At 32.1% G+C, this 26,459-nt stretch overlaps 2 protein-coding genes across 2 annotated transcripts in view; one reads left to right on the forward strand and one right to left on the reverse strand.

The window, feature by feature from the left end:
- kl-3 (dynein heavy chain 8, axonemal kl-3) overlaps positions 1-616 on the forward strand; it is a 40,101-nt gene extending 39,485 nt beyond the window's left edge. Inside the window, exon 92 of the mRNA XM_085191092.1 lies at positions 282-616. Within this exon, the coding sequence (XP_085047218.1) occupies positions 282-407 (126 nt within the window). The 3' untranslated portion in view covers positions 408-616. The remainder of the gene's footprint in view (positions 1-281) is intronic.
- LOC146535631 (uncharacterized) lies at positions 608-16,499 on the reverse strand. The gene is made up of 6 exons (XM_085191093.1): positions 15,963-16,499; positions 8,012-8,072; positions 4,944-5,142; positions 1,979-4,870; positions 1,765-1,882; positions 608-1,683 (listed from the first exon to the last, which is right to left on the reverse strand). Exons 3-6 carry the CDS (start codon positions 5,095-5,097, stop codon positions 1,620-1,622), a joined length of 3,228 nt encoding a protein of 1,075 aa, XP_085047219.1. The 5' UTR covers positions 5,098-5,142; positions 8,012-8,072; positions 15,963-16,499; the 3' UTR covers positions 608-1,619.
- Positions 16,500-26,459: the final 9,960 nt, after the last annotated feature.

Consider the following 26,459-nt stretch of genomic DNA (forward strand, 5'->3'; position numbering starts at 1 on the left):
ATAGTATATAGATAATATTACATTTCTTTGTCATATCCCAAGGGAAAGTGGAGAAGCATTATTGTTATTTTAAACTATAAAGATCTATCAGTGTTATATGTATTACTGATTTAAGTGATATAATGTTTTATACTCATCTAAGGGCAATGCGATTATGATGTTATTTTGATGTCTTTGTACATTACTTTCAAGATTGCATTTATCTAGGTTTCACTTGAATGTGATAGGGTTTGAAGTACTTTTATGATTATATTATAGTTAATTTTAATTTTTTGTTTTAGTGCCCCGTGTATAAAAAACCATGTCGCACAGATCTAACTTTCATTACTCCTCTCTGGTTGCCTACAATTAAGAATCCCGATCACTGGATACTGCGAGGAGTTGCTATTTTATGCGACATTAAATAAATAATATTGACAAGAAAATTACTTTTTGTAACGGTTGTTATATATGCAGGGGATTTAGTAATGACGGTAATAAATAGTCTTCGTTGTCCCTACAGCGTGATATTATGATAATAACAGCTATTAGAGTGCAATATTTTATAATTATAATTATTATATTTATATATAGCTTTTTTAGATTATCAAATGTTGTAATAAAATACTTTTGTACTTATAAATGTTTTTATTTTCAACTAAAGATGTGGAAGCATTGGGAGATACCTTAACAATTTATTTACAAATATTATAACTATCATTTCATCAATACTGATTTTGGATTATCTTAATTATAATATTTAATTTCGATCGTTTTTGGATGGTTTCAGTTCATTTTGTAATATTCGCATCTTATAAACATGTAATTTTACTCAGTTAGTTTTCCCAATTTTGAATATAAAACGATAATTGACCCTTTAAACAATTTTAAATGGACGGAGTACATTCGCTGTCACTTGAGAGCAACTTGTAATACAGTTATATAGAGAGTGTCGTGGATTGATTGAACAACACCCACATTATGACTAACCTTTGGCAGTGAATATAGGTACAAAGAATTGTCATAGAATATCGAATTATCAGTCTATTTAATATTAAGTTTAAAGTCGTGAGTTCTGTTATTATTATTATATTATAGAAGATATAAATTAGGGTGAACATATTTAGCACCTAGTGGAATACGTACAATTACAGCGAGTAACGAGATCTAGCATTCCTAACGGGATATTATAATTATCATATAAGTAATATCATATCTAACACGAGAGCTTACAAGTAGATACTACATACAGTCTTATTATATTCACATTATAAGATATTTATCAACATTTCACATATAATATCGACACATGACTACAATAATTATTTATTAATTATTTAATGAAAGTAGGAAGCGTTGCGCAATTATATACAATAATAATATTATATTTTAATAAAGCTGACAAAATGTGTAACATATACTTTAGCAATTTTATTTTTCTAATTAACACCAATAAGCTTTTAGTAGCAAGGATTACTTTACTTAACTTTAGCTTCATACAGTACCTCGTACTTTTAAATATTTACGTATTCCTAAATAGTAATAAACGTTGTCGCCTTTGGCCAAATAGTAAAGTAAAATGTTAAAAGTTATTGCACTTAATGAAAACATGTTAAACTGTCTTTGGGTCGCATCTAGCATTATTCTCTTTTGGTGTCACCGCGAAAATTGCCGAGAGGTTCCACGGATCTTGACCTTGGAGCTCTAAAAAAATACAATAAAAATTATTATTTAACAAAGAGTAATATTCAAAATATTTTTTACAATACTGTATATAAATTTTACCTTCTTCTTGAAAGCGTCAATTCTATTTTTCCTTCTTTAACTTGCTTAAACAACGATATCGCGCCTGCGTGGCTCAGTCCACGCGTCGGTACGTTGTTAACAGACAAGATCTCGTCACCTTAAAATTAAATAATTTTTACATAAATTTTAATCTTTGCACAAATTTATAATGAAATCTTTAAATTGTCTTATATATTTTTTTTTATAAATTTACCTTCATAGATAGTTCCCTTATCAGCAGCTTGACCGTTTGGAAAAACTGTCTTGACAAATATTCCCATTTGGCCTTTAGGAGAATCTGTTCCTCCTACAATGCTGAATCCAAGACTTTTGTGACCAGATCCTTTCCAAAATTCAGTTCTGTGCAATGTGTTATGAGAAATATGTATATTTTCTGCGCTGTTGTTGTATTCTTGATGCCGTGATACATGTGCTCCATAGTTTGGCGAACATCTTTGTGACCCAACTCTATTGAAAAATCGACTACGACTACTGTTGCACCTCAGTTGCTCTGGTATACTTTCAAATGACCTATTTTGATATAACCTTTGTGCATTCTTTATGTAGTGGGAAGGGTTTTCTTTAATTTCATTTGAAGTGTTATCGTTACAAACCGGTGGACCAAGTATTGGTTGCGGCCTAGAATTATGAAGTGATATCGGCCTATAGTTATTGTTATTTGAGTGTCTCAATGTTGGAGAAGCTCTCATTGAAATTTCTATATTTGTGATATTTTGAAGAGACGGATGAGATTGTGTATAGCTGTTACGTTCTAGTAACTTTTCGTCGTCACTTTTTTGATTTGATAACAATAGACTATTGTTAACCTGCACTCCAACTTCACATTTTTTGTTAGATTCCATTATTTCATTGTAATGCTCATTCATACTACTTAAATTTTGATTATATGACGGATCTTCACTTGGAAAATGAGTTTCAATTACTATATGACTTGATGTTGATGGTTTATGTATAGTTTGTGGTATAATATCAGGTGGAATACTTGACATAGATTGCATTTGACTTTGTTCACAAGGTTGATTATTAATTATACGACTCAATATTATCGGAGATATTTCGTCATGTGCCATAACCAGATCTACTTGATATCTTTGGAATAACGCACTTTCTTCAAAAGTTGCTTCAGTGGAACAAGAATTAACAATATGTTGAACGTCGCTTAGAGACGACAGGCCCCTTAAAACTTTTCCATTCACATTAACTATTTCATCACCTATTCGGAGCCTTCCATCTCTATGAGCTATGCCATCAAAATCAAGTTTTACCACAATATAACGAATTTCGTAATTGGTACCACTGCCGTTTTCATAATCTACTCTATGCTGCGCCAGATAAACTCCCAGGCTTTCATCTAATCGAGTTTTTAATAATCTAATTTTTCTAAAGCGTTTCGTACAAGGTCCTCTGCCAAGAATATCTGTTTCTTGAATTTGATGAATGTTAAAATCTTCAGACATATTTACATTTTCACTGAGATTAGGTGTAGAAGAATGATCAACAGAAAGTAACTGGGATTGTAATAATTTAATTTTCCTAGTTTGAACACGTTCGTCTAACATGATGGTTTTATAAATGTACGGACTTTTTTTATTGATAGTTTTCTTTGGAAGTGGAGGTGGCTTAGCGTCATTATAGTCTATAGTAATAAATTGACTCACTTCACTGCTTTTGTATCTGTTAACATCTTTGTTTTCATTTTCATATTCATAAGATGAATTCTTATCTAAAGGAAATAATGCACAAGGAGTGGAACTTCTTCTCATTGGAACCTGAACTTTGTTTCCACTAAGTTTGTGATTTAAGCTTAGTTGCCGTGAAAATGTACTGTGACTCAATTCACCATTTACAGTATTTGATGTAGTTTTTGTGTTACATAAATAGACTGGTGGAGAATGATTAGTATGCTCATCTGTCGGTCTACCATCACTGTCATAGCCAGATTCATTAGAGCTTACATAATTACTCAAACGGTGGGCTTGGAGGACCTCTTGATGTATACTCTGGGTTGAAGATGCAAGGTCATTCTTTAAGTCCTGCGATGAACCTAGGGCTGTCCGATATTCATATACTGGCAAACTATTTCTATTTCTTGGTGTTAACATTGGATCATAATCAAAAGGTGCTTTTTGTGATATCATAGAAGATCTTCTAGGTACATCTTCGAGACGACGACATTGGTACGGGTTGAGATCGTTTTCATTAATGCTCCTCATTGAGCTTCTTGCGAAATCGTAATTGTTGCGTAGACCTCCATTCATTAGAAAATTTTCTTCATGAACGGAAATATTGTCACTACTCTGGTATCTTTCTTCAGATCTCGAATTAGGTAAAAATATTCTATCTCTCCTTAATTTTGGAGATTTGCGATCTATCCTTTCTGAAAAGCTTTGCCTAACCGATATAGACCTGTGTTGAGAAGCCATACTGTTTTCTTCAGGTAACACCGATAATTTTGATCGTAAAAAAGCATACGGGAAATTTGGTTTTTTACAAGATCCTGTATTTTGTGAGCTGTCTAATTTATTGGGTATATTATCACAACTTATGGCTTTTGTTGATGAATTACTTAGATTTTCGTCCGCTAAAAGATTATGCTTCTGCTTTGATGGAGAAGTTTTATTTTCGGCACTTGTACTTTGTAAGTCTATATCATCAGAAGGATCATCAGCTTTTACGTACGTAGACAAATGTGATGTAGAACAACTACGATAAAGAGAAGGACCATTAGACACTGAATAATTATCTTGAGTTTTTGGTGAATTAAGAGATTGTGTTTTAGAATTATTTAACATTCCAGTAGAACCCATTCGATGGAAGAAAGACTTAAATGGACTAGGCGACCTATCTCTTGAGCCACTTCTAATGGAATCAGAGTCATTATCTTTTTTCATAGAGGAAGAATCGGAACTGCTTCTTCCCATTTTCCAATTTTGTTTTCCATTTTTCTTATACTGTCCCGTAACAATTGTGGAATTTTCATCGTTTAAGTTTTCGTGTTTTGTAGTTTCTTCGGGAAGTTCTTTAGATTCATTTTTTTTCAACATATCTAATTTTTTCCCCATGCGGCGACCCCATGTTGCAAATACTGTAAGCAAAATTTTTCAATATTAAATTTTACCCAATAACATTATAATTATGTAAAAAAATAGTATAGTCACCTTTTTTCATATCATTGACATCATCCTCCATGACCATGGCGGGGAGTGCAGTGACGAGCGTGTAGCTGTGGGGGGTGTTCGCGGCGAGGTCCCCGAGCGGAGCGGCCTGCGGCCCGGTCACTTCCCTGCGCTTCGCACCGCGGAAGAGGCGCATGGTGACCGATCACGCGACCATTGCGCTTGTACTGCACACCCTGCTCTGTAAATACAAATAGTCAAATAAATGATAATAATATAGCATGGTCATCACCTGTCTGGAAAAACCAAAATTATTTTGTGAGTAAAGAAGAGAGATTATTTTTTATTATATCATCATGAATTAAGTTTTATATTTAAGTACAATAATTTAATCATTAACTTAATTTGTATAAATAGCACTAAATGTAAGTATCAAATGAAAAAAAAAAAGAAACTTAAATTGTCTGAAAAAAATGATTTTCGATATCATTACACATGTTACACAAATTACAGAATTGTAAATCCATTAATTGATTAAATAATAATTGATAATGTGTGTAAACATAATGGATTAAATCCGATTCGATAACTTATGCAATGGAGAGCACGCAAATCTTCCTTGCTTTAGTTACTTATGTTAAACTTCGCAGTATATTCGCATCTATTATTTACACGCAATGTTTCTATATGCAAATACAACTCTACACTTGTTATTTCAACGGCAATTATCATTTAATAGTAATTATATTAAATAGTATAGCTAAATGATTTTAAAATAATACTATGAGTTTCTTTTAATTGTTCAAATATATTTTAGTCTGTAAACACAATAAAAGTTAATGTTAGTTCCACCAGTGTGTCAACACACGCTAATTGTCCGTTTATTCTTAATTATATTGTTAATACGTGCTTTTGTATTTATAAAACTTTATGAAACATATTATTACTCGAGTTGTTTCTTTTTATTATCAAACGAATGTAATATTTTTCATTTGCTTATAGATAAATTAAAATAACCGTTCAGTATCGTACAACGGTAACGTTGTCGGATGCCACTTAGACGAATCTATCATTAGGTGCTTCTGTTTGACGGACACACTTAACTGCCATAATTAACTAAGATGAGATAGTTATGTCGTAAGTATTCATTTAAGCATATTCATCATACGCTATATGAGTCACCGTGGGCATCGATAGTGGTTGGACAAGTTGGCCGGAAACGCAGGCGGCTTCTAAGCGCCAGTGTTTTTTTAATTATCCAGTGCATTGTAAGTTTAAATTGTTTCGTTATTATTTATTACTAGCGAATGTATTTTTCTTCAGTAACTTTTTTATTACATTTATATTTTTTATATACAATTAATTACAATGTTAATTAAATGTATCTGTTAATTAGAAACTGAAGGTATTTACATCACCTCCAACACGCATCTTATCGCAATATAATAATATCACCTAGAATATATTGTTAATTAATATAATTAATTGGTTGGAAGTCATGCGGTAAATTATCTATTATTATCATTAATTATTATTGTTCAGCCAATGTCTAATATGATATAGTGAAGACTTTTACATAACAGAATATCTTTTTTAAACTAAATATTTAATAAACTTTTAATCCAAGTATTTTCAACAAATTATAATATACTTTATAATACCTAGCTCTTAATTTAACTTGTTGGAAGTTATCTAAATACGTACGTAGGTTTTGTTACTACAGTTATTACATCTGTACCAAGACGAGATGAGACGAGATGAGCGTATGAACAGTTACAGTAAAATTATAGTGATGATGAAAACTGCATTACTGAACTATATTCTAAATGCGTCAACGACCACGGTCCGCGCTGGTAATTGCATAATTCGAGACGTTCGCAACAAACACGCACGCTCTGACAGACCCGACGAATCCTGCTTAAGATTCCTAGATTACTGTGGGTACACTTAAGATTCCTTTGTGCGAATGGAAATACCGTGCACGCCATCATTCCCGGAGTCGATTTGTTTACGTACTAGGTAATTATGTTCATCTTAATGGCGCCAGAGCAACGTGTACGGCGTTATGCTCTAAGTAGGCAGTGGGCCTGGAAGTAGACTTAGTAGACTTAGAAATCTCATTTGGGTTTATGCAAAACCAATATTATGGTCAAGTGACCACTGTCAATGTTAATATAAATTGTGTTATTGTTTTAGTTATACAGTCTTTATATATAGATAGAGTTAATATATGCGTTGACTGCTATCTGAATCTATATCAACTAAGTCTTGTTTTTTGCTATAACTGGTTAAGCTAGTCTGTTTTTTTACTATTTTTTTATTTTAAACGTAATACAAAAACAAGGAAGTTGTTATAAATTTTGCAATAAGCAAATCGTTGCCAATGAATAAGAAAATACACCATAAGATTTATATACCTTTGTGTAGTGATGTATTATGCAATTAGGTAGTGTTTGGCGTTTGCCCACTAACTTTTGTTTGTAGTGTGTTAGTGTCTAGGTATAAGTATTAAGTGGTTAGTGTTAGTGCCGCGTTTGACGGGCATTGACATTGAGTTGCGAGTTGCGAGGCAGGTGTGTGTTGCACACTAATAACACATCGCTTCTTTGCTAATAGCGAGCGCACGCACTTCAGCTCCTGCTAGCGAAATGCCCTTTTGCTAAACAATTGGATTGTATTGGAAATTTAAGTTTTAATATTGGTTTTAACTAATTTTGTGTTTTGAATGGTTATTTTTATGTTTTCGGTACCATTGTGTTGCAGTTTAGAAGTTTATAAATACGTACTCGTTGGTATTCAAATAATTATCTTTTTTTTTAAATAAAAATAAAATTTCTCTCTCTTTGTCAAGAAGAAACAATGGTTATTAGATGGAAAGTGGAAACTTATAAAAGAATCAGTAAAAACATCGTTTAAGCAATAAGTAAGCATTTTATTTTTATAAAAAAACGCTGCCATATTTTTTAATATGTTTATTTCACAAAAGCGATCCACCTCTTTTCAACACGGCATACGCGTGTTATACTTCAGAGCACCACAGATCTCAATGTGGTGTAGACATTGTAAGTACATAGCCTATAAATAGTGGTATGGCCAGTGGCATGACTCACCTCATACCAGGAATGCTCATGGAGCAGACGGACAGCGGCGGCGTGTGCAGGCGACGCTCGACTGAAAAACCAAATAAAAACAACTTTCAATGACGTATTGTTTATATATCGTGTTAGTGGTGTTACACTAACGAACTGATTACTTTCACAAGCCCTTCGCAATACATTTCTGTTTAAAATTCAATTTGTATTGTATAAAGTATTGTAGTATATAATATGTATATTTTTTAGGTTTTCGCTGTATCCCGCATGTAACAGGATAGACAAAGGGAGACTAGAGTTAAAACATGTCCATTCTCCACTTTGAGCCGAATTTGTGGAGACATTGCTTATATTGTAATAAGAAAAAACAGTAATCCAGATTATTAAATAAATAATAGTGTAGTTCAAGCGGGCGAAGCTGCGAGCGGGGTGTATAATAATTTTAGCTAACATATAATAGAAGGTTTTTAAGCATTTAAATTATATAGTTCATTACCTTCTAGTTAGATAATTATTTTTATAACTTTTAATAATTTCTATCTTATCTGTATTTATACCTACTAGCATATATGTAATAGTAAATAATGATGGTATGTGATTGTATTTATTGCGAACATTATTTGAAATTTAATGCAAATTAGAATATTACAGAATTCGGGGGAAAGTAGGGAACGGAGTGTCTTAACACTATGTTTCCTCTGCTTACACTGCTGTATGCAGGATACAGAGTGGAGCTGATTTTTTAATGATATATTCGTACCCGTCACTAAATATAAAAATAATATCTAAAATCAGCACAATCATTGATCATAATAGGCTTCAGCGATTATATAACTATCATAGCACGGGTGGCGTGAAGGGATCGGAAATATAAAAATTCCATCACGTAGAGAATTTATCGCCATCTACAGAGGACAATACAAACGCCGGTAAAAGAGCTTCTAATGGCAACAAATGAAGTTTCAAGCCCATTCGTCTAGCATGACTAGCATACGCGGCTATTTATCTATATTTAGGATTTAATTATATTTAGAGGGTACTTATTGCTAATAACGTTTACTTTACATTTATATGTTGCATTTCACGTTTATTAATTTCTATCTAATCTTTATGTAGATCTACTAACATATTATGTTAGATATATATCTAATAGTAAATAATAATTGTATGCTATTTTATTTATTGCAAACATTATTTGCAATATAATATAAATTAGAACGTTATAATACAATTTGAATGTTACGCAAAAAGATGTCAATTTATCATCGATATCCATGCAACAATATCCAATCCACTAACATTCATCGTTTACAAAAATAAGTAATAATGTTATTTTATTATAACAGTAGAACCATAAACGATGTAATAAAACAAATATATATTATAATAATCATATATAATAATTATATTATTAAGGGAAGTTTTCATCTTTTGGAACTTGCATGCTTGCACTTAAAAACAACAACGCATTTTTATTAATTTAAATTCATAATTGATATTTTATAATTCATAATTTTATAATTTAAAAATTCCAAGTACGTATTTATATAGCACAAAAAATAGAGTCTTATTAGAATTAGAATTTGAAGTTAGAATTATCTAATAAAACAATTAGAATAACTTCTTTAATGATACAGATGTATGCTTATTAAGATATATGTATACATACATATTATTTCAATATTAAAAGCGACGAAGTTCTGTGATAAGCGAGATTATCGGAAGATCTTGCGAGAGATTGCTCGCTTTAGTATGACAGGCACGCTGGAAGTGAACCGTGATTACACTGGCCCGTTTACTTAGAAGAAAAATGGCTCAGACGGCCTTTATAGAAGAATGCGATGCGAATTATAAGAGATTAATTTTAACTAGTTTTGTTTTATTCGAATGCTCGGCTTATAAATGGAAAATATTTCTTAGGTACCTCATTATATTGTGAAATTTATTTGTCAGGTTTCTTGATAGTCGGGGGACTTTTCATTTTTTTGTTTCTTTAGAATAATATTTACTGAGAAACAGGTAAAAATTTCGGTGGTATTATTTTTAACCTTGGACTGTATCGGTCACTTGAGTTCACACCTTTTGTTTTTTCTGCACATTAATATGTTTTATACGCTATACTGACACGAATAAACCATCCCTATATCCACGCTAACGACCTGTCGTAGAATATATTAAAAATAAAGATTATAAATGCGTGTACATAATAAAGTTTCTCAAAAAAAGGCATTGAGTTTTGAGTGGTGGAACTCTACGCTTTGCCTTGGTACTAGAGTGAAGAAATTTAAATAATAATAGATAAAAAATCATTTCGCTGAATGCGAATCGAGCACACAACTGTCGTGTTTACAGTCATATTTTTGTGCATCAAGACGATATTTATCATATAAAATATAGTTATTTCTTCTAAAATCATTACATAATATTATATTGTATATTACATATACATCGTTACTTATTAATAAAATTTAATGAAAAGTTATTCTATTTATTCCCTTTGATATCTATATTAGGAGCGCATGACCGCGTATCACACTTAAGCAGTCTTATCACCACTAGTATAAGAAAGCTGTTTCATATTAAAGCAGCGACTCTCGTAGTTATTACAAGGGCAATTTGTCCTGGGCTCTGTTAAGCGTACAATTTATATGAGTGTAGGCGGGCGGCCGGCGCACGCGCATCGTGGGCGAACTCCCATTGAAAAGAAATGTTCCTTGCAAGTGTCTTCACCTACGCATAGATGTGGCTTTAATATTTAATTAAATAGACAAAGTAGATAAGCTATTGTTATTATTTTGTTGGATGAATATAGAAAAATATTATATTTTAGCACATGTAAAAAAAAAAGAAATAAATAATATAAATTATTACAAGATATACCAAAATAAACATAGGAATGCTCCGTAGTTCCTAGCTACAGTCCCAATTAAGTCCTTACGGGGTTCAATGCACCTGTAGTCATGTACATTGATTAGATATCATTACACGTGGTATCGGAAGTTAAGTGACTCCTCCCTGCAACGGAGGTAGATCAAACGCGTCAAGCTTTAATTGCTAGTAATAAAACAAATACCGTGGTGAGAGAGAGAGAGAGAGAGAGAGAGAGAGAGAGCTCGAGACGATATCTCGGACTATTTCCTGCCACAAAATCGTATTTTAACCGCATTATGTTTTTTTTAACTGATTACGGCGAGACAAGAAGGGTTAATGAATTTAACAGCTTGTACAGGTCTTTTTCTGTAATTACATTAAATACCAGGCATGAGGCCAGTCGTGGCATAGGGGGCACAAGTGTGAAACTGTAAACTCGACTGGTTGCCACTCAACACGCAATGCTTCCAGAATTCGGTGGGAAATAGAAAACGGAGTGTCCTAACACTAAAATGCCTCTGCTTATCTTGCTGTACACGGGATACATAGCTAATTATAGATATAACATAGCACAAAGAGACACGTATTACTTTTTCTAATGCTTATTATAGCTTACATAGGTGAGACAGTGACAGTAGAATGAAAATGCAATTTACTTTTACAATGCCAGTGGATCGGATTACGATATGCTCGTATGATACTCATCCGGAACTCGTGTTGGTGATTAGTTTCACGTGTGGAGAAGAATCCAGCTATCACGGCAATTATCTTCAGCAGTTTGTCACGCTTCATGGTCACGGAACCAATGTGTTCTTCTATTAAACCCTTTTTAATTTGTCTGATCTGATATTTTAGATTGTCACGTCATATTACGTGACACATTGTGTACCTTATATGTGATATAAAATATATTTTTTTACTATGTTTTAATGTATGCTTTTTATGAATATGTTTTGTTAGTTGCCCGCTTAGTCGAGGAGAGTAGGTAGAGGTACTCCGTAGTGTTAATATACTCCATTTTCAGTATGAATTCGAATCACTCCGTGTTTCAACGTCGCGCTTCGTCTTTCCAGAGTTGCGAAATGGAAATAATTTCTCAAATTCATTTCAGGAGTCATTAAATTTTAATAAAAACATGTCTTAAATTTAGTATCTAATCTATTTCATTATATTATTTGTAAGGCTTGAATTTTGGCAAGTATGTCAGTAGGTAAAAACTTTTAATTAATACTTACTAATAATTTGTGTATAATTATTAACTTTAATTGTACAATGGTGTTATCGGAATACCTTACGCTTGAAATAATGTATTAAGTGGAGTTTCTCATTTTTTATAAATATAATTTTAAATTTAGTTCAACGTATTTGAGGCCGCGATTGAGGCATCGTGGAGCAGGGCCGACTGTAAACGACGGTTGTGGGATCGATTCCCAATAGTAAGTCCGATTACCAAAATGCGTCGGAAACTGGCAGCAACTAAGGCAACTGATTGATGATAATTTAGAGATTAGCGTATATTAATCATTGTTTCTATGAAATCTACGTCCACCGTAACATATCCAGAAAGAAGCGGCAGAACTACGTTACCTAAAAGTTGCGTGATTCTTCGGTAATAACAACTGGCATCAAGTGAAAGCTGTTACTCGATCTACGTAATAGAGACAAAAAAGCGATCCTCGGTCAGCGACATTCAATACAAGATCATTTTTCATAAGTTAAATCGAAACTTTAATTAACTCTTTAAATATTTTAGGTTAGAACCAGTCCGCTTCCGGAGTTACGCTAAACCAGTCCAATGTTAAAAAACTGTTTCTTTTTAAAGATATTTTTATGTCCCGTTTATGGTTTTACATTATACAAAGCAATTAAAAATAATTTTTAGCATAATGAATTCGATATTATACGCTTTTAACATATGTATGTATATCGGGTGACTTATGAATTTTAAAATAGATTGGTACATAACTGCAAATTGTTATTGAATTTTACAATAAGTATGTAAAAAAGTATCTACCTCCCACTAAGTAAAAAAGTAGGATGTAAGGAGGTTTCTGTTTTAAACCATTTTTATTTGCAAAGCAATTACTTTAAGCAAGAGGCGCGCGCTTCTGCAGAGTCGTTTATGTCATTTTGTGAAGTTTCTACTTTAGGAAACGGATATATTTTGTGTAAATAAATATTTTGAATTTCTTACACTTTCTATGAAACCCTTTAACTGGATGTATAAGTATTATAATTATTTGGAAATTCAACGTTTCGAATTTAGAATATTCTGTGGGCAGACAAAATGTATTATACTAAAGAATATTCGATTCATCCGATTAAATATTTTCATTTAAAACATTTTTGATTTTCCTAATATTATAAAATATTGAATTCTTTATCTATCTATATGGAAATTCAGTACTGGTTAAAGGTAAGTAAGTTACTTTATTAATAACAGAAAAGAGTATAAAGATATGCAACAAAGTACGAGTTGCAACAAACGTAAACAGTTCCATTCAATAAGCATTTCCAATCAGACATTTATTCTATAAGTTTATATGTAACATAATAGTTTCATTCCACAATTTTAACGTACATATAGTATTACATTTAAAGTTTAAATTATTTCTCAGTGATGTGAATCTCCGTTTTCTGCTTCCCATCTACATAGTAATATAACCTTAAGTTTATTACTCTTAAAGTGTAGGATTAGGACCCACAGTCATTTTGTTCAAAGTAATGCAAACTACAAACATTGGCATCTTTTTTAATTATTTTCTGATTTTTGTAAATACGTATACGCTCAAAATTCCTTTCAAATTCTTTTAAAGTACGAATTCTTGATATAATTATTTAAAAATATTTTAAAAGCAAGCATAGATTCATGATTTTCATCGCAGCAAATTAAAATTAATTACGCACCGATTAACAGGATAAGATATGAATATGAATAGCCTTACTAAGTTTTCAAATGCAAATATTATATCTACTGTAAACACGAATGTGCAACCCGTTTAAAGTGCGAATTATTATTGCTTGGTTCAATTGAGTAGATATTACAAATATACGTAAAAATTACATAAAATTTTCTCTCCACAAGCTATTAAACTATACACCGACAAACTAGATTTTTTTAGCTTCACGCTGTTTCCCGAATATATTAAGCTAGGCAAAGGAAAGCTAGTGTTTAGGCACTCCGTTTCCGCCGTGTTGAGTGGTGGAACTCAACGCGCGTTGCCTTGTTACCAGAGCGAAGAAATGAATACTAATAAATGATAATTAATTTCCCTTAGTGAATATCAAACCCACAACCATCGGGCTTACAATCAAGTACGAGCTTGTGCCACTATGCCACGACGACAATGATTTTATTAATATTAACATAATCAGTTAATTTCAGCGTATAATGAAATAAAATGAATTATCAAGAATGTTAGCCAGGCTACAACGAGCGCGTTGAAGTGACCGGATTATTTCGTGCTGGCCGGTGGGCGGGCATCCAGGTCGCATATGCGCACATGCGTCCGCGCACAGTGGCTATCGCGGACGTTCTTGATGTGCTCCTTTTTACGCAGGGAAACTTTTTGCACAAATTTGCAATTATTCTTAATACAACGTTTAACTTAATAGGTTTAATTAAATGCTATTAATAAGCGTTTTCTTTTTTTTTTTGAAGATAATATAGTTGATAGTAATTTGTTTTATTTTTATAGGTAGCGTTGCATAGCTATCGGAAATTGCATCGATAAAAATATATTTACTGTAACATCCAGATGTCATATAACGGAACTGGAGGAATCATTAGGTTTATCATTATTTTATATCATTAGGCTTCCGTCAGTAGTTACATATAAAAAGCCTCGTCGCGTCGACACTTGAGACACTGGGTAGGATAATCACGGCCGTAGTTTATTATAAAGTCTAGTCAGTCAAAGTCGTTAGGAGTTCTGCGATAAACGTATAACCCGATAGTTCTAATAATAATTATTATAATTTCATACCAGTAACATATTCATCAAGATGTCTAAGGTGATAGATAACATTGTTTGTTAGCTTCACGGCTTATCCCGTATATAGCAGGGTAGGCAGAGGGAACCTGAGATTATAGTGTTAAGAATGGGAACGGAGTGTTCCCATTAAGGCACTTCCCCACATGCCATCGAATTCTGGAGGTTGGGTGTTGAGTGGCGAAACTCAACGCCGCGTATGCCTCGACGCCAGAGCGAGGAAATTAAAATATTAAATATTTCATTTCTTCTAGCACGAATGGAACCCTCAACCACTTTAATACGATCACAACTTTAAGCATTACTTAACATAACAGTTATAATTCTAATGGATTATTTCCGAAAGTATAAAATATAAAGCTAGACCTCAATATTGATAATTAAACTATTACAATTTCACTATATTTCAAAGTAAACTGAATAAGGAGAGCAAGCAGCTTTACTGAAATAAGATTATTTCGAACACAGCTGCACATTCCCCTATGGTAACTCTTTCAATGTTTGAGTTTGTGTGTAAAAATACGTCTTTTTGATGCTCAGCTCTTAGCGGATATGTCTTTTGTCTCTACTCATCTCACACTTTTAGTTACGTTCTCCCAAACTTCCTACATATACGAATGGTTCCAGTCCAGTAAAAAGAACAGGTTGAATCGTATTTTTTTCACTTAAGTGACAGTAGAACGGCGTCGTGCGTACCCTTTATCTCGACGAGGATATATAAAATCAATGTCAATGTGAAAATATTGTGTCATTATTTACTATTTACTATACAGCTTTACGAGAGCGTGGCTCAGTTGATATTGTTTTGCTGCGTAGTTGGCGACATTTACAATTTTTTATAGTGCATATTTTTAAATTGAAAGTTTTGGTATATGATTTTTATTATATTCAGTTGATAATTTAATAATCTTTAATTTGTATTAATAATATATATAGATAAGTATAATTTTTGTAAAAGAGTTAACGTTTGTTTAAGTATTATATTAAATTATTGCTATAATATTATTAGATGTATTCCTTGAAATTATCTATTAATAACAAAATATCTGCATAATGAATGAATCAATCAATGTAAATATGCAAATTTATCAACGAACAGTACTTACTGGTAAGCTTGCAATGTGACGTATGAAAACAAAAAAAAATCGTAAACAATAATCCAATAAGTGTTCACGTTCACAGAGTAAGTCACAACACTACACGGGACACTGGCGCGACGTCGTTCGGGGCTCGTACCGTCGTACGTTATCACGGTACGCACCGTAGACGTTCAGATCGATCCCAATGCGGGAATGTTCTGATAAGGGCCGCGGCAGAGAGGGACATGCAGAGACCTCGGTGCGTGCCACGCGACTGGCGGCTGTCGACTGTCGACTGTCGACCGACGGAACACTGGCCGATACAACCGAGAGACGATACGAAAGAACTCTACCACATTTCTAAGCCGACTCTACAGCTGTATATTAGATACGAGAGCGAGTACTACAGCTAGAGTTGTAAGTGACTGAATTTCGGCCGGAGCCCACTGCTTGCTTCCATTATATCACATTGGTGATAAACAGTCGCGTTCGACAAGTGCACCCATTCATTTATTCCCTTTCTATTAGTTCGCTCTCTCGATTTAGAGCACTCTGAATACGCGGTGTGGTATTGAAGACAGATATTTTGATGCTAGTTTATTAATAGGTGAACTTTCAGTGTATCGTAATAGCCGTATATTAGTTGGAGTTTTACGTTTTTACAATGTAATACTTGTATGTAAATACATAATAACAGACTCTACATTATATCAATAATTATAGACAATTTTAACTAAATCATTGTAAAATCTTTAAATTGATATTTAAGTGGCGTTACTTTGTTATTGATGCTCTACTAAATCTTTAAAATAATCATCCTTCTAACATATAGTAAATACACATAGTTTAATTAAATGAAGCAATATATTACTTTGACATTCTAGAAAATTTATTACTAACTTACCTTAGTATGAGAGACTACTTTTACAGTGTTAAATAAAATGTGACATTTTTTATGTTCATGCTTTATCTTTTATATAACAGGGTAGATAGAAAGAATTAGATTTAAGACTCCGTACTCAACTTTGAGTGGCGAAGCTCAACGTCATACAAGACGTTGTCGACAAGAGCGGAGAAAACATCGGCCGAGGTCGACCTCAGAACCATCGTTCTTGGAGTCAAATGCAATCTAACGGCGCCACGGTTGCCTCTTAAGGTAATCAAGCGAAAAAAATGAAATTACACAAAATTTTATATATAATCATTAATTTTTTTGAAATCGTTAAGGATTAAACGACTTTTTTTACATCTACATTAAGGATGTACTATGAATGCATAAAATACATTATATAATAATGTAGTGTGAAAGCTATTAGCTAATTTGAGATAAAAAGAAAATATAATTCCCAGCTATTGTATAATTGTTAATTAGTAGTTATAAGTAAAACAATTAATCTAAGTAAAGCAAAAATTTTGATATTATTTCTTAAAATGTAAAAAGACGTGTGTTATGCAGTTGTGTAATAAATTTCAAAATATTGTCGAAGTTTTATATTTTTAACTATTTCAAAATATATTAACTTTATGATCAAAATAAAATAATAAGTGAAATAAATAAATGAAAATATTAATTTAAATAAATATTTCCTTCCCTCGAGCGGGGATCGAACTCACAACCAGTCGTTGATATTCTGTAACTTAAATAAAAATATTTAAAAATAATAACTGTAAAATAATAATTTGAATATTAAGTGCATTGATATATAAAATACTCGTATACGATACATATTAATTAAACGATATCAAATCGCGACGCATCACGGCCTTCAAGTTAATTTTCAAAGAAGTTGCACATTCCCTTACAAAATCACGTGTGGAATACAATTATGAGGATATAATATCGGTATCGCTATAAAATATTTATTAATATGTTATTTTATGTTTTCGATTGTAATTTTTTATGTTGCTAAAAATTTAAATCCATTTACGGGTATACTTTTATGATGTTTTATATTTATCTGATCATTTCACTACAAAACTGCGATACTGTTAACTTTTATTATAAAATAATTGCACTATACTGTACGCATAACGGTTGTTGAACAAATTGGTTAGTTGCCTAACTAATTTTTGTAGTATTAGCTGTTGTTATTATGGAAGTAACGAAACTCTATTATTATATTTAGATATTTAAATATACTATTCAGGATGTTATAATCAAGAAATTGTTATTGGGTTAGAAACCTTTAACGAATATTTTTTTTATATAATAATATTTCACATATGCTAATGAGATATCTAGCCTTGTTTTATTTACATATATAAATGTACTTATTCTACTTACGTTAACCATGAATGATAGGACAAAAGAATAACTAAAAAACTAACTGACTGATAAAACTAATTGATAAATAATAAGAATATGTTATATTACAGAGGAAATTCTAATTTGTACATTGATACCCAAATCACGTGTGACAAACGAAAGAGAGTTAATTTTTCATTGTTCCTACGCGTTTGTAAGGCGAGTAGATAGTTCAATGAACGGACTAGACGAATTATATTTCAGACGATCTCACCGTCTATGAAAGAAGATACGAAAATCATTATTTTTTGCCGGATTATTAAATTTCATACAGTATGTTTTGAATGTTTTAAATATATGCTAGTGAGTTTGGCAACCCAAATTTTGGAATTAAAATGGCTCTAACCAGAAAATTTATATGCTTAAATAGTATAAAATTTAAAGTATTTTATAAAAGGTCAGATTATTTTAATTATTAATAATATTTATAAATGTACAACAATTATGAAGGTGGTGAATGGAATGATGCACGTCTCTCAAGGTTTTTTCTGCTAACCAAATAAATATAAGAAAGTAAATAAATAAAAGAAAATGAAAATATATAAAAAGTTAATATTACACACTAGAAAAAAGAGAGAACGCTATATTCTACGATAGATAGATGTAGAGTTTCTAGATATCACAATCTATTAGTCTATTACGATACCAACTATCTATAATTACTTAAACAACTACTTCATAGCTGTATAACATTTAATGCTTAACATATAAAATGCAATTTTTGCTATATATTTCATACATATACCTACGTGCTAATGAAACCGTTAACGTCACGCTATATGACTCCAAATATATGACAAAAAAACCTGGAGATATTGAAAGATTTACAGATGATAAACGTTGCAAGATTTTCTTTTAAACATTGAAGATTACATTATAAAGAGTATTTAACACTGTTTGCAACGCCGCCGCCGTGTTAGCCTTGCTCCGGTATGTCGGTATATGGTAATATACTTGAAAATACGAAAGGTTTCCTACGTCATGTACGATTTAATCAGATTGCGATTATTATTATAGTATTTGTGGGTCATATTATGCTTACGACCATATAATAATCATCGTATTAATATTATTGTTATTGTTATATTTCTATATAGCGTGACTTTTAGTTAATATTATTAAAATAGATCGTAAATGTGTCATTACGATATTCTAAACATAAATTAAGAATGATAGAAAAGGCCATTCTAGTGCTGAGACATAAGCGTGTGACTGTAACACGACGGTTGTGTGTTCGATTCCCGCTCGGGGGAGTGAATTATTATTTATGATCGAAGTGAGCGTAACATCCACTGAACATTATATTTATAAGAGTTACAACTTACCCTTAAAAAATATTAGAGTAAAAATTAAATCAATACCAAATAGTGAGTGCTCCAGTAGGTTTTATAACTTTTGTTTCCAGTCTAGTCAAGGAACAGAATTTTAATGTTATTCATATTTCTTAAGCTCAAGAATAGTATTTTAATATTATATAGTATAGTAGTATATTATAGTGAAATAAACATAATATACGTTTACGAGAGACATATAAAATTATACAGCAGTGTAAGACAGGCCGGAAATTAAACCATACATTCTAATGTCAACGTAAGTATATCAAAGATGTATGAGCTAATTTACATCCGAGTAATGACTATGATGAACCATTTTATAATAACACCAAAAAGAGATTACTTTTGCAAGGGGGAAGTGTATCTCGCTCACAGCAGGGTAGGCAGAGGGAACCTGAGTGCTGAGACAAACCGTTCTCCACTTTCTGCTGAATTTTTGGACGCATTCCAACGCCGGGCTTTTTGCTTTATTTCCAGAGAGAAGAAATGAAAATGTTAAATATTTTATTCCCTCGAGCGGGGATCGAACCCATAACCGTCGCGTTACAGTCACACCCTTGCGCCCGATGGCGTTATATACATTTTTTTTAACTGCAATATAATAATGATACTGGCAGTGCCAGGCGCAGGTTGCTTCATAGTTACCACGAGCCAGTCTGTGTGTTCAAACAAAAACAAACTAGTCCCAATTTTCTATCTAATTTTATATATTTTATTACATGAATTGTTATCATTTGTGCTGTTCTAATTTATTTTACTTGTGAAACTATTTGAAGTAACAATCGTCTTAATCCAGATGTAAAAGATTTTCGAATGGTGCATCAAAAGTGGCACCATTTTCTTTCATGGTTATTTTTGAAAAATAGTGTTAATATTTTATAATCGAATCGATCGAATTGATCACGTCCTTTTCTTACAGAAGTCGGTTAAAAAATGGAACCTCATCTCACTTCACGTTGTTGTTTTTTTATTTATCTTGAAGTTGCGTGGAGGTATCAAGCTTAACATCGAATATTCAATTAGTATTACTAATTGAATTGAAAATTTATATCAAATCTTCAAATCCACGGGCATGTCGTAAAAATTGACCTACAATTCTAAAATTAGTATCGAACCCTCGGTGATCGAGTCCGACTCGCACTTGACCGGTTATTTATAAGAGTAAAAGTGGTCGCGGTATGAGAAACACACTCGTCCGATAGTAAAATTTTCACAATATGGTACTTACAGTATCTTTGCAGTACTGGTGATTTTTTTTATAATATCTTAAATTGAAAATTTTATGACGATGTTTTTTTATTAAATTATTAATATAACACATTATAAATAAGGAAACTAGACAGCGAGCAAGAACTTGAAATTAGTGTAGTAATAATCGGTCGATAATAATTCAACTAAGCATATTATGAAGGAAATACATTAGAAAGTATATTATAGTTGTTACTTGTGAAAGGTTACATCCTATAATTTATTGCTTTTTTGCTAAAGTTACGTCCGTTTTGTGTAATGTTATTTATAATATTACATAAGTTATTTATATTTTATATAAATTATATTTAATTATATATATCACTGTAATATATTCAAATTATAATTATATTATGATATTGAATATTTTTGGGTAATCTAAAAAATAAAAATGTTTTTTATTCATTAGCCAAAGTTATAATAATAGTCATATTTCGTAATTTTCGTTACAGGCTAGTTAGTTGGTCGTAGCGTAGGGGCACAATCGTGTGATCGTAAACGAAGCGAAGGTTGTGAGTTCGATTCCCACTCGAGGAAATGAAATACATTTTTAATATTTTAATTTCTTCGCTCTGGTTTGGAGTAAAACGCGGTTAAATGGAAAATAGAGAGTCTTAACTCTGGGCAACCTCTGCCTACCCTGCTACATGCAATTTTGCATGCAAAATTGCATGTAGCAGGGTATAATAACATGATATAAGTAAGTATAACTTTTATCGCTATATTGTTAAACAATTTCACAATTACGCATTAAATATTTTATAATATCAATAAAAACATGTAAAACAGGCTACGCTCTTGTTCTGTACATCGTAATACTATACGTGCGGAACAAGTGAAAACATTACACAAACGAGGAACTGATCTTCTTAAATATGAAGATAACGATATCATTTTTTTTACTATTTACTTACATAAGTTTGATTATAAAACCATCGAGTTATTACGCATAAGATTTCCATTTAGATTTTATTAGCTAACACAACGAATTATGTCTTAATGACTTTGCAATGTTATTAGCACGCGAGCCGCGTAAACAAACCTGGAATCAAACGTCAGATGACTTAGTGAGATAAAGAATGTTAGGCGAATGCAGCGAGTGTGCGTTGTACATACGTTGTTTTGTGTGGACTAGGCGATTAACTTAATGCGTTATGACATCCCCCTCATTAAAGAGGTTTGAGTTTTTTCGATATAAATTCTTTTTTCCAGCTTCACGCTGTATCCCGCATGTAGCAGGGTAGGCAAAGGGAGTCTAGTGTTAAGACACTCCGCTCACTAATTTCCGCCGAATTCTGGAGATATTGCGTGTAGAGTGGCCGGAATTCAATGTTGCATTTCGCCTTGACACTATAGCGAAGAAATGAAAATATTAAATATTTACTTTCTTCGGATGGGAATCGAACTCACAATATATCTCTACTATGTTAATTGCTTTAAAAGACTAGTTTCTTAAAGTACTTAGAACTTAAGTTATGTATTTTATAATTAATATCACAACCGGCCATACAACAAACATATGAAAAAGTAGCAAAAATGCAAGCTTTTTACAAGCAATACTACTAATACTACTTATGGGTATCTACTCGTCGTGGGAACACAATAAAAGGAGAGCAAAGGAACACAAGAAACAAATAATTATTTAGTGAGCTATATGTATGGCCGGGGCCACCTGCCCCGCGAATGTCAGCGGGATTCTTATAGTCGTCCGTCAAAAAACTAGTGTTTACCTGCGGGAATGTTCGTCCCACAATTAACTGACTGAAAAATGTCACTCTGCATCCTCCGATGTAATTGCGAATAAACACCTGTTTAAAAATAATAAGTAATAAAAGGGACTGCTGCAATTCTTGAAACGTTTGCTTTTATTATGAAACAATATTTTTTTTTCATTGGAGTAGCCTCTCCTTATTTATTATATTGTTTTTAAGTTTACAAACATGTTGAATTATCATCAACGTTAATAATTAAGTGAAACTTCCCTTCCTTCCCTCCTGCATAGAAGCAATCTAGTAGCCCCAAAAACAATCGGTTTCCTACTTTACGCGCTTTATCTATCAGAATTTGGAAATGAAAATAGATTTTATATAAACGTACCACCGTCTTGGAATCGAACTCGTAGTCCTCATGTCTAGACTCAATCGCTGCCCTGCCGCACCAACAAGGATTATAAAATTAATTTTATAAAAGCAGGATTACGTTTATTTTTCTATTTTCTCACGTTTGCTGTTAACAAAGATGGTGATTGTGGCTGACTTTGACAAATCGAAAACTGAATAAAACGCGACGTCGTTCGAGGCATCTCTGTTTTGTGCTAGTTATAATAAAGAGCACGTCAGGTTTGAAGCTATTCATTGACGGCAGTGGACAAGTGGACAGTATCTCGTTTATCGTTGTAATGTGACAGATTATACAAAACTAATGGAGGATAATCAGTTCGAAAATAGCACTACTTTATGTCAAGCATTCTAAAGATGCTATAGAAAATGTGCTTGTTATTTACTATACTTACTATATATTAAAAAGTTGTTTTATTTAGCTTTACTTATTTTTATTTTCAGTCTGTATCCCGCACATAGCACCCTGCTATGGGCAGAGAGAACCTGGGAACTTAGTGCAAAGGCACACCATTCCCATTAAAACACTTCCGTTTCTCATATACCGCCGAATTCTAGAGGTATTGTGTGTTGAGTGGCGGAACACAACGACGAAATTTCTCGCAAATAATACCGGTTAATTTATTTTTACTACAAGTTGGTCCTTCCTATCGAATTGAAATGCGGTATAGGTTATATTACCATCAGTTCCAAGCAACGATTAAATTTTATATGAGTGAATCACAATTTTAATAATAATTAATTTCAAAGCGTTACAAGTAGGTGTTGTGTGGGCGGTTATTAACATTTCCATGATTTTTATGCCACTTTTTGCGACTACCTATCCTATAGCAATGTAAACCCACGAAAAATATAAATAAGTCGATCGACCTACTTGCAGTGTTGTAGAACAAAGCGATATTGTCACTTGTTAATTAGGCCACGACGATACAATTTGTTTTGATGACGCCTTCCATTCATGTTTGCTTCTTGTTGACTGTGGCAATTATTCCTAAATGGATATTATGATAATATGATGACATTATATTGTGCAAATACATTGTATTTAGATATGTAATCGCGTTTTATATGAGTCATCAAAATTTGCTAAGGCGTTAGTACAGACAGCATGGGAATATGATGTTATTTTAGACGAAATATAAGTAGTTATAGAAGCGTGAATTTTGTTAAAATGAAATAGCTGAACCGAATCGAATAGAGATAAGATTTGAATCTGATAAATACGTTGAAAGTTTAGGTCATTCGCTTACAAAAAGGATGTTTTGTAAGATCTTTTAATAAAACCATCTTACTTTTATTTTCAAGCACGAAACAAGGCATACTAATAATATTTTTTTTCATCATTTCTATAAGTATATAGCAAAAACATCCATAACATATTGCAAAAGTCAATATAAACCAACTAAATACTATTCTTCAGTATTATTTAATTCATTATACGTTCTAAGCGAGCTCCACCATAAAAGCCTACAATCCATCAGTCCTTACGCCGTCTCGAACTTGACAGGCTGACATTGAAGTGCTGCTCGCGTCCTGTCGCTCACGTAACGCGTCCCAAAATGGTCTGCGTGTGCGCAGGAAGGGCCACTGACTCAACGACCTCATACTCGGCGTATGAGGCTATGAGGCACTCACGCACCTTTCACGATAACGTATAGAACTATGATGCAACATGTTTATTGATTACCATATATCGATAATCGATACAATGCTATATTTGGTGTGGATATAATATAACAGGTGCGCTTATAATGGCAACGCATTTATAATGTCTATAATTGTATTTAAATACTAAAGCCGTTAGAATAAACTTAACTTATTGGGAATAATTCATAAGTCTATTAGCTAAAAGTATTTATTATTAATACTTTTGTTCTTGAAGTCCAGTTCCACCGGTAGGGTTTCAGATTTAATCCTGTTTGCTTTAAAGAATAATCTTAATGCCTAGAAAATAATAATACACATGTGATATCACAGACACAGTAATTATTATTAATAATATTTGATGTTAACAGCTGCTATAATAAGTGATAAATAAAATAAACTAATGAAAACTAATCGTCTACTTGTAGTCGTTAATAGTTATGTAAATTCTTTATTATTTTTACATATAGGTATGAACATATTCTATAAGCAATCGAAATGAATTGTCTTCTAAACACAGACAGAAAAACAAATACAAAATTGCATGACCAAAGTAGATGTATGCCGTGTTTACTAATATACAATGATAGTACGTAGTTTATTGCACTCATTTTGATCGTTGACACTGTATTCATCGCCGCGGCGCCTCGTTCGGACTTTCTACAGCGATGATTCTCTCCAATTAACGGAATAATTGGCGGACGCTGGGCGGAGTGTGCAGACAGAGATGTAAAATGGGTTCTTCAAGTCTCTCGTCTCTCTGTCTCAGCACGCGACACACTTGCTTTTCCTCTTGTTACGAATCAAGCGACATTCGCACGTTTCTGCTGTCATAACCATGAGTGTAGCTAGTATAAGCCATGCATTGATAACGTTCATAACAATACTATTTTGTGATTTTCAGTATTTCGAAAGCGAACAATGAATATGTGCATCTTTTTATTTTTATTGTAAGCAATGTCGTTATCGTTTCTTTAATGCATTATATTCTTTTGTTATATCAAACCTTTTAAAAATCTTTAAAAAAATGTGATTATGCTTTTCCTTAAATGGCTCTTAATGTTGTTAAACAAGAAAGAAACAAATTGTATTCATATGTAGTATAAGTAGATATATGTATTGGTATTGTTTAGTCGTAATTAACTTTTATTAAAATTATTTTTTAGAGATATGGCATTATAATTTAAAAATAATAAAAATATGTTTGGGCGTAAATCTTATTTTTCGATTTCATTTGACCTCTAATAAATGTTTAGCAGATGCTGTGGGAGTACTATAGTAGGATGGGCATGACCTTACATCTAAATGTATTTAAATAAATAATTGCTTTGCTCATAGGCAAGATGTATGTGTTATTTATTGCATTAATTCTTTTTGATAAATTACAAAATACTTAATAGTTAACCTATCTTTAACATATATACATAATTTTAATATGCCGTAAATATCGTTTACTATGTATGTAAATGTGTATATCTTTATATAATATTGTAATCATATAATTTACTTACTTTTTAGAAAACATTATAAAAAACACATCCGAAACCATTTATTAAATGAATGTTTATGAATGAACCTTAAATTAAAATATTTAAAAATTTAGAATTATAATTATTTTTTATTTATGAATAATAATTAATGATAAATAACCCAAAAAGTATAATTTGTTATGCTTAAAGAGCGAGAGACAACCGTTAGCTACATTCAATTTAGTAACATTTTTAATTTGATAGTATAATTTACTTTTATCGTATGTTATATGCGCATATGTTATACTAGTACACATTCTGGCAGGTAGCGTTTACACATTACAAATATGTACACGTTGCATTATAATTTAGTGAAGAGCGCTGCTTTCGCTTATTTATATGCTTGT

Source organism: Heliconius melpomene, chromosome 10 (genome assembly GCF_056956725.1).
Source record: "Heliconius melpomene rosina isolate 202511_hmr_F chromosome 10, ASM5695672v1, whole genome shotgun sequence".
Lineage (NCBI taxonomy): Eukaryota > Metazoa > Arthropoda > Insecta > Lepidoptera > Nymphalidae > Heliconius > Heliconius melpomene.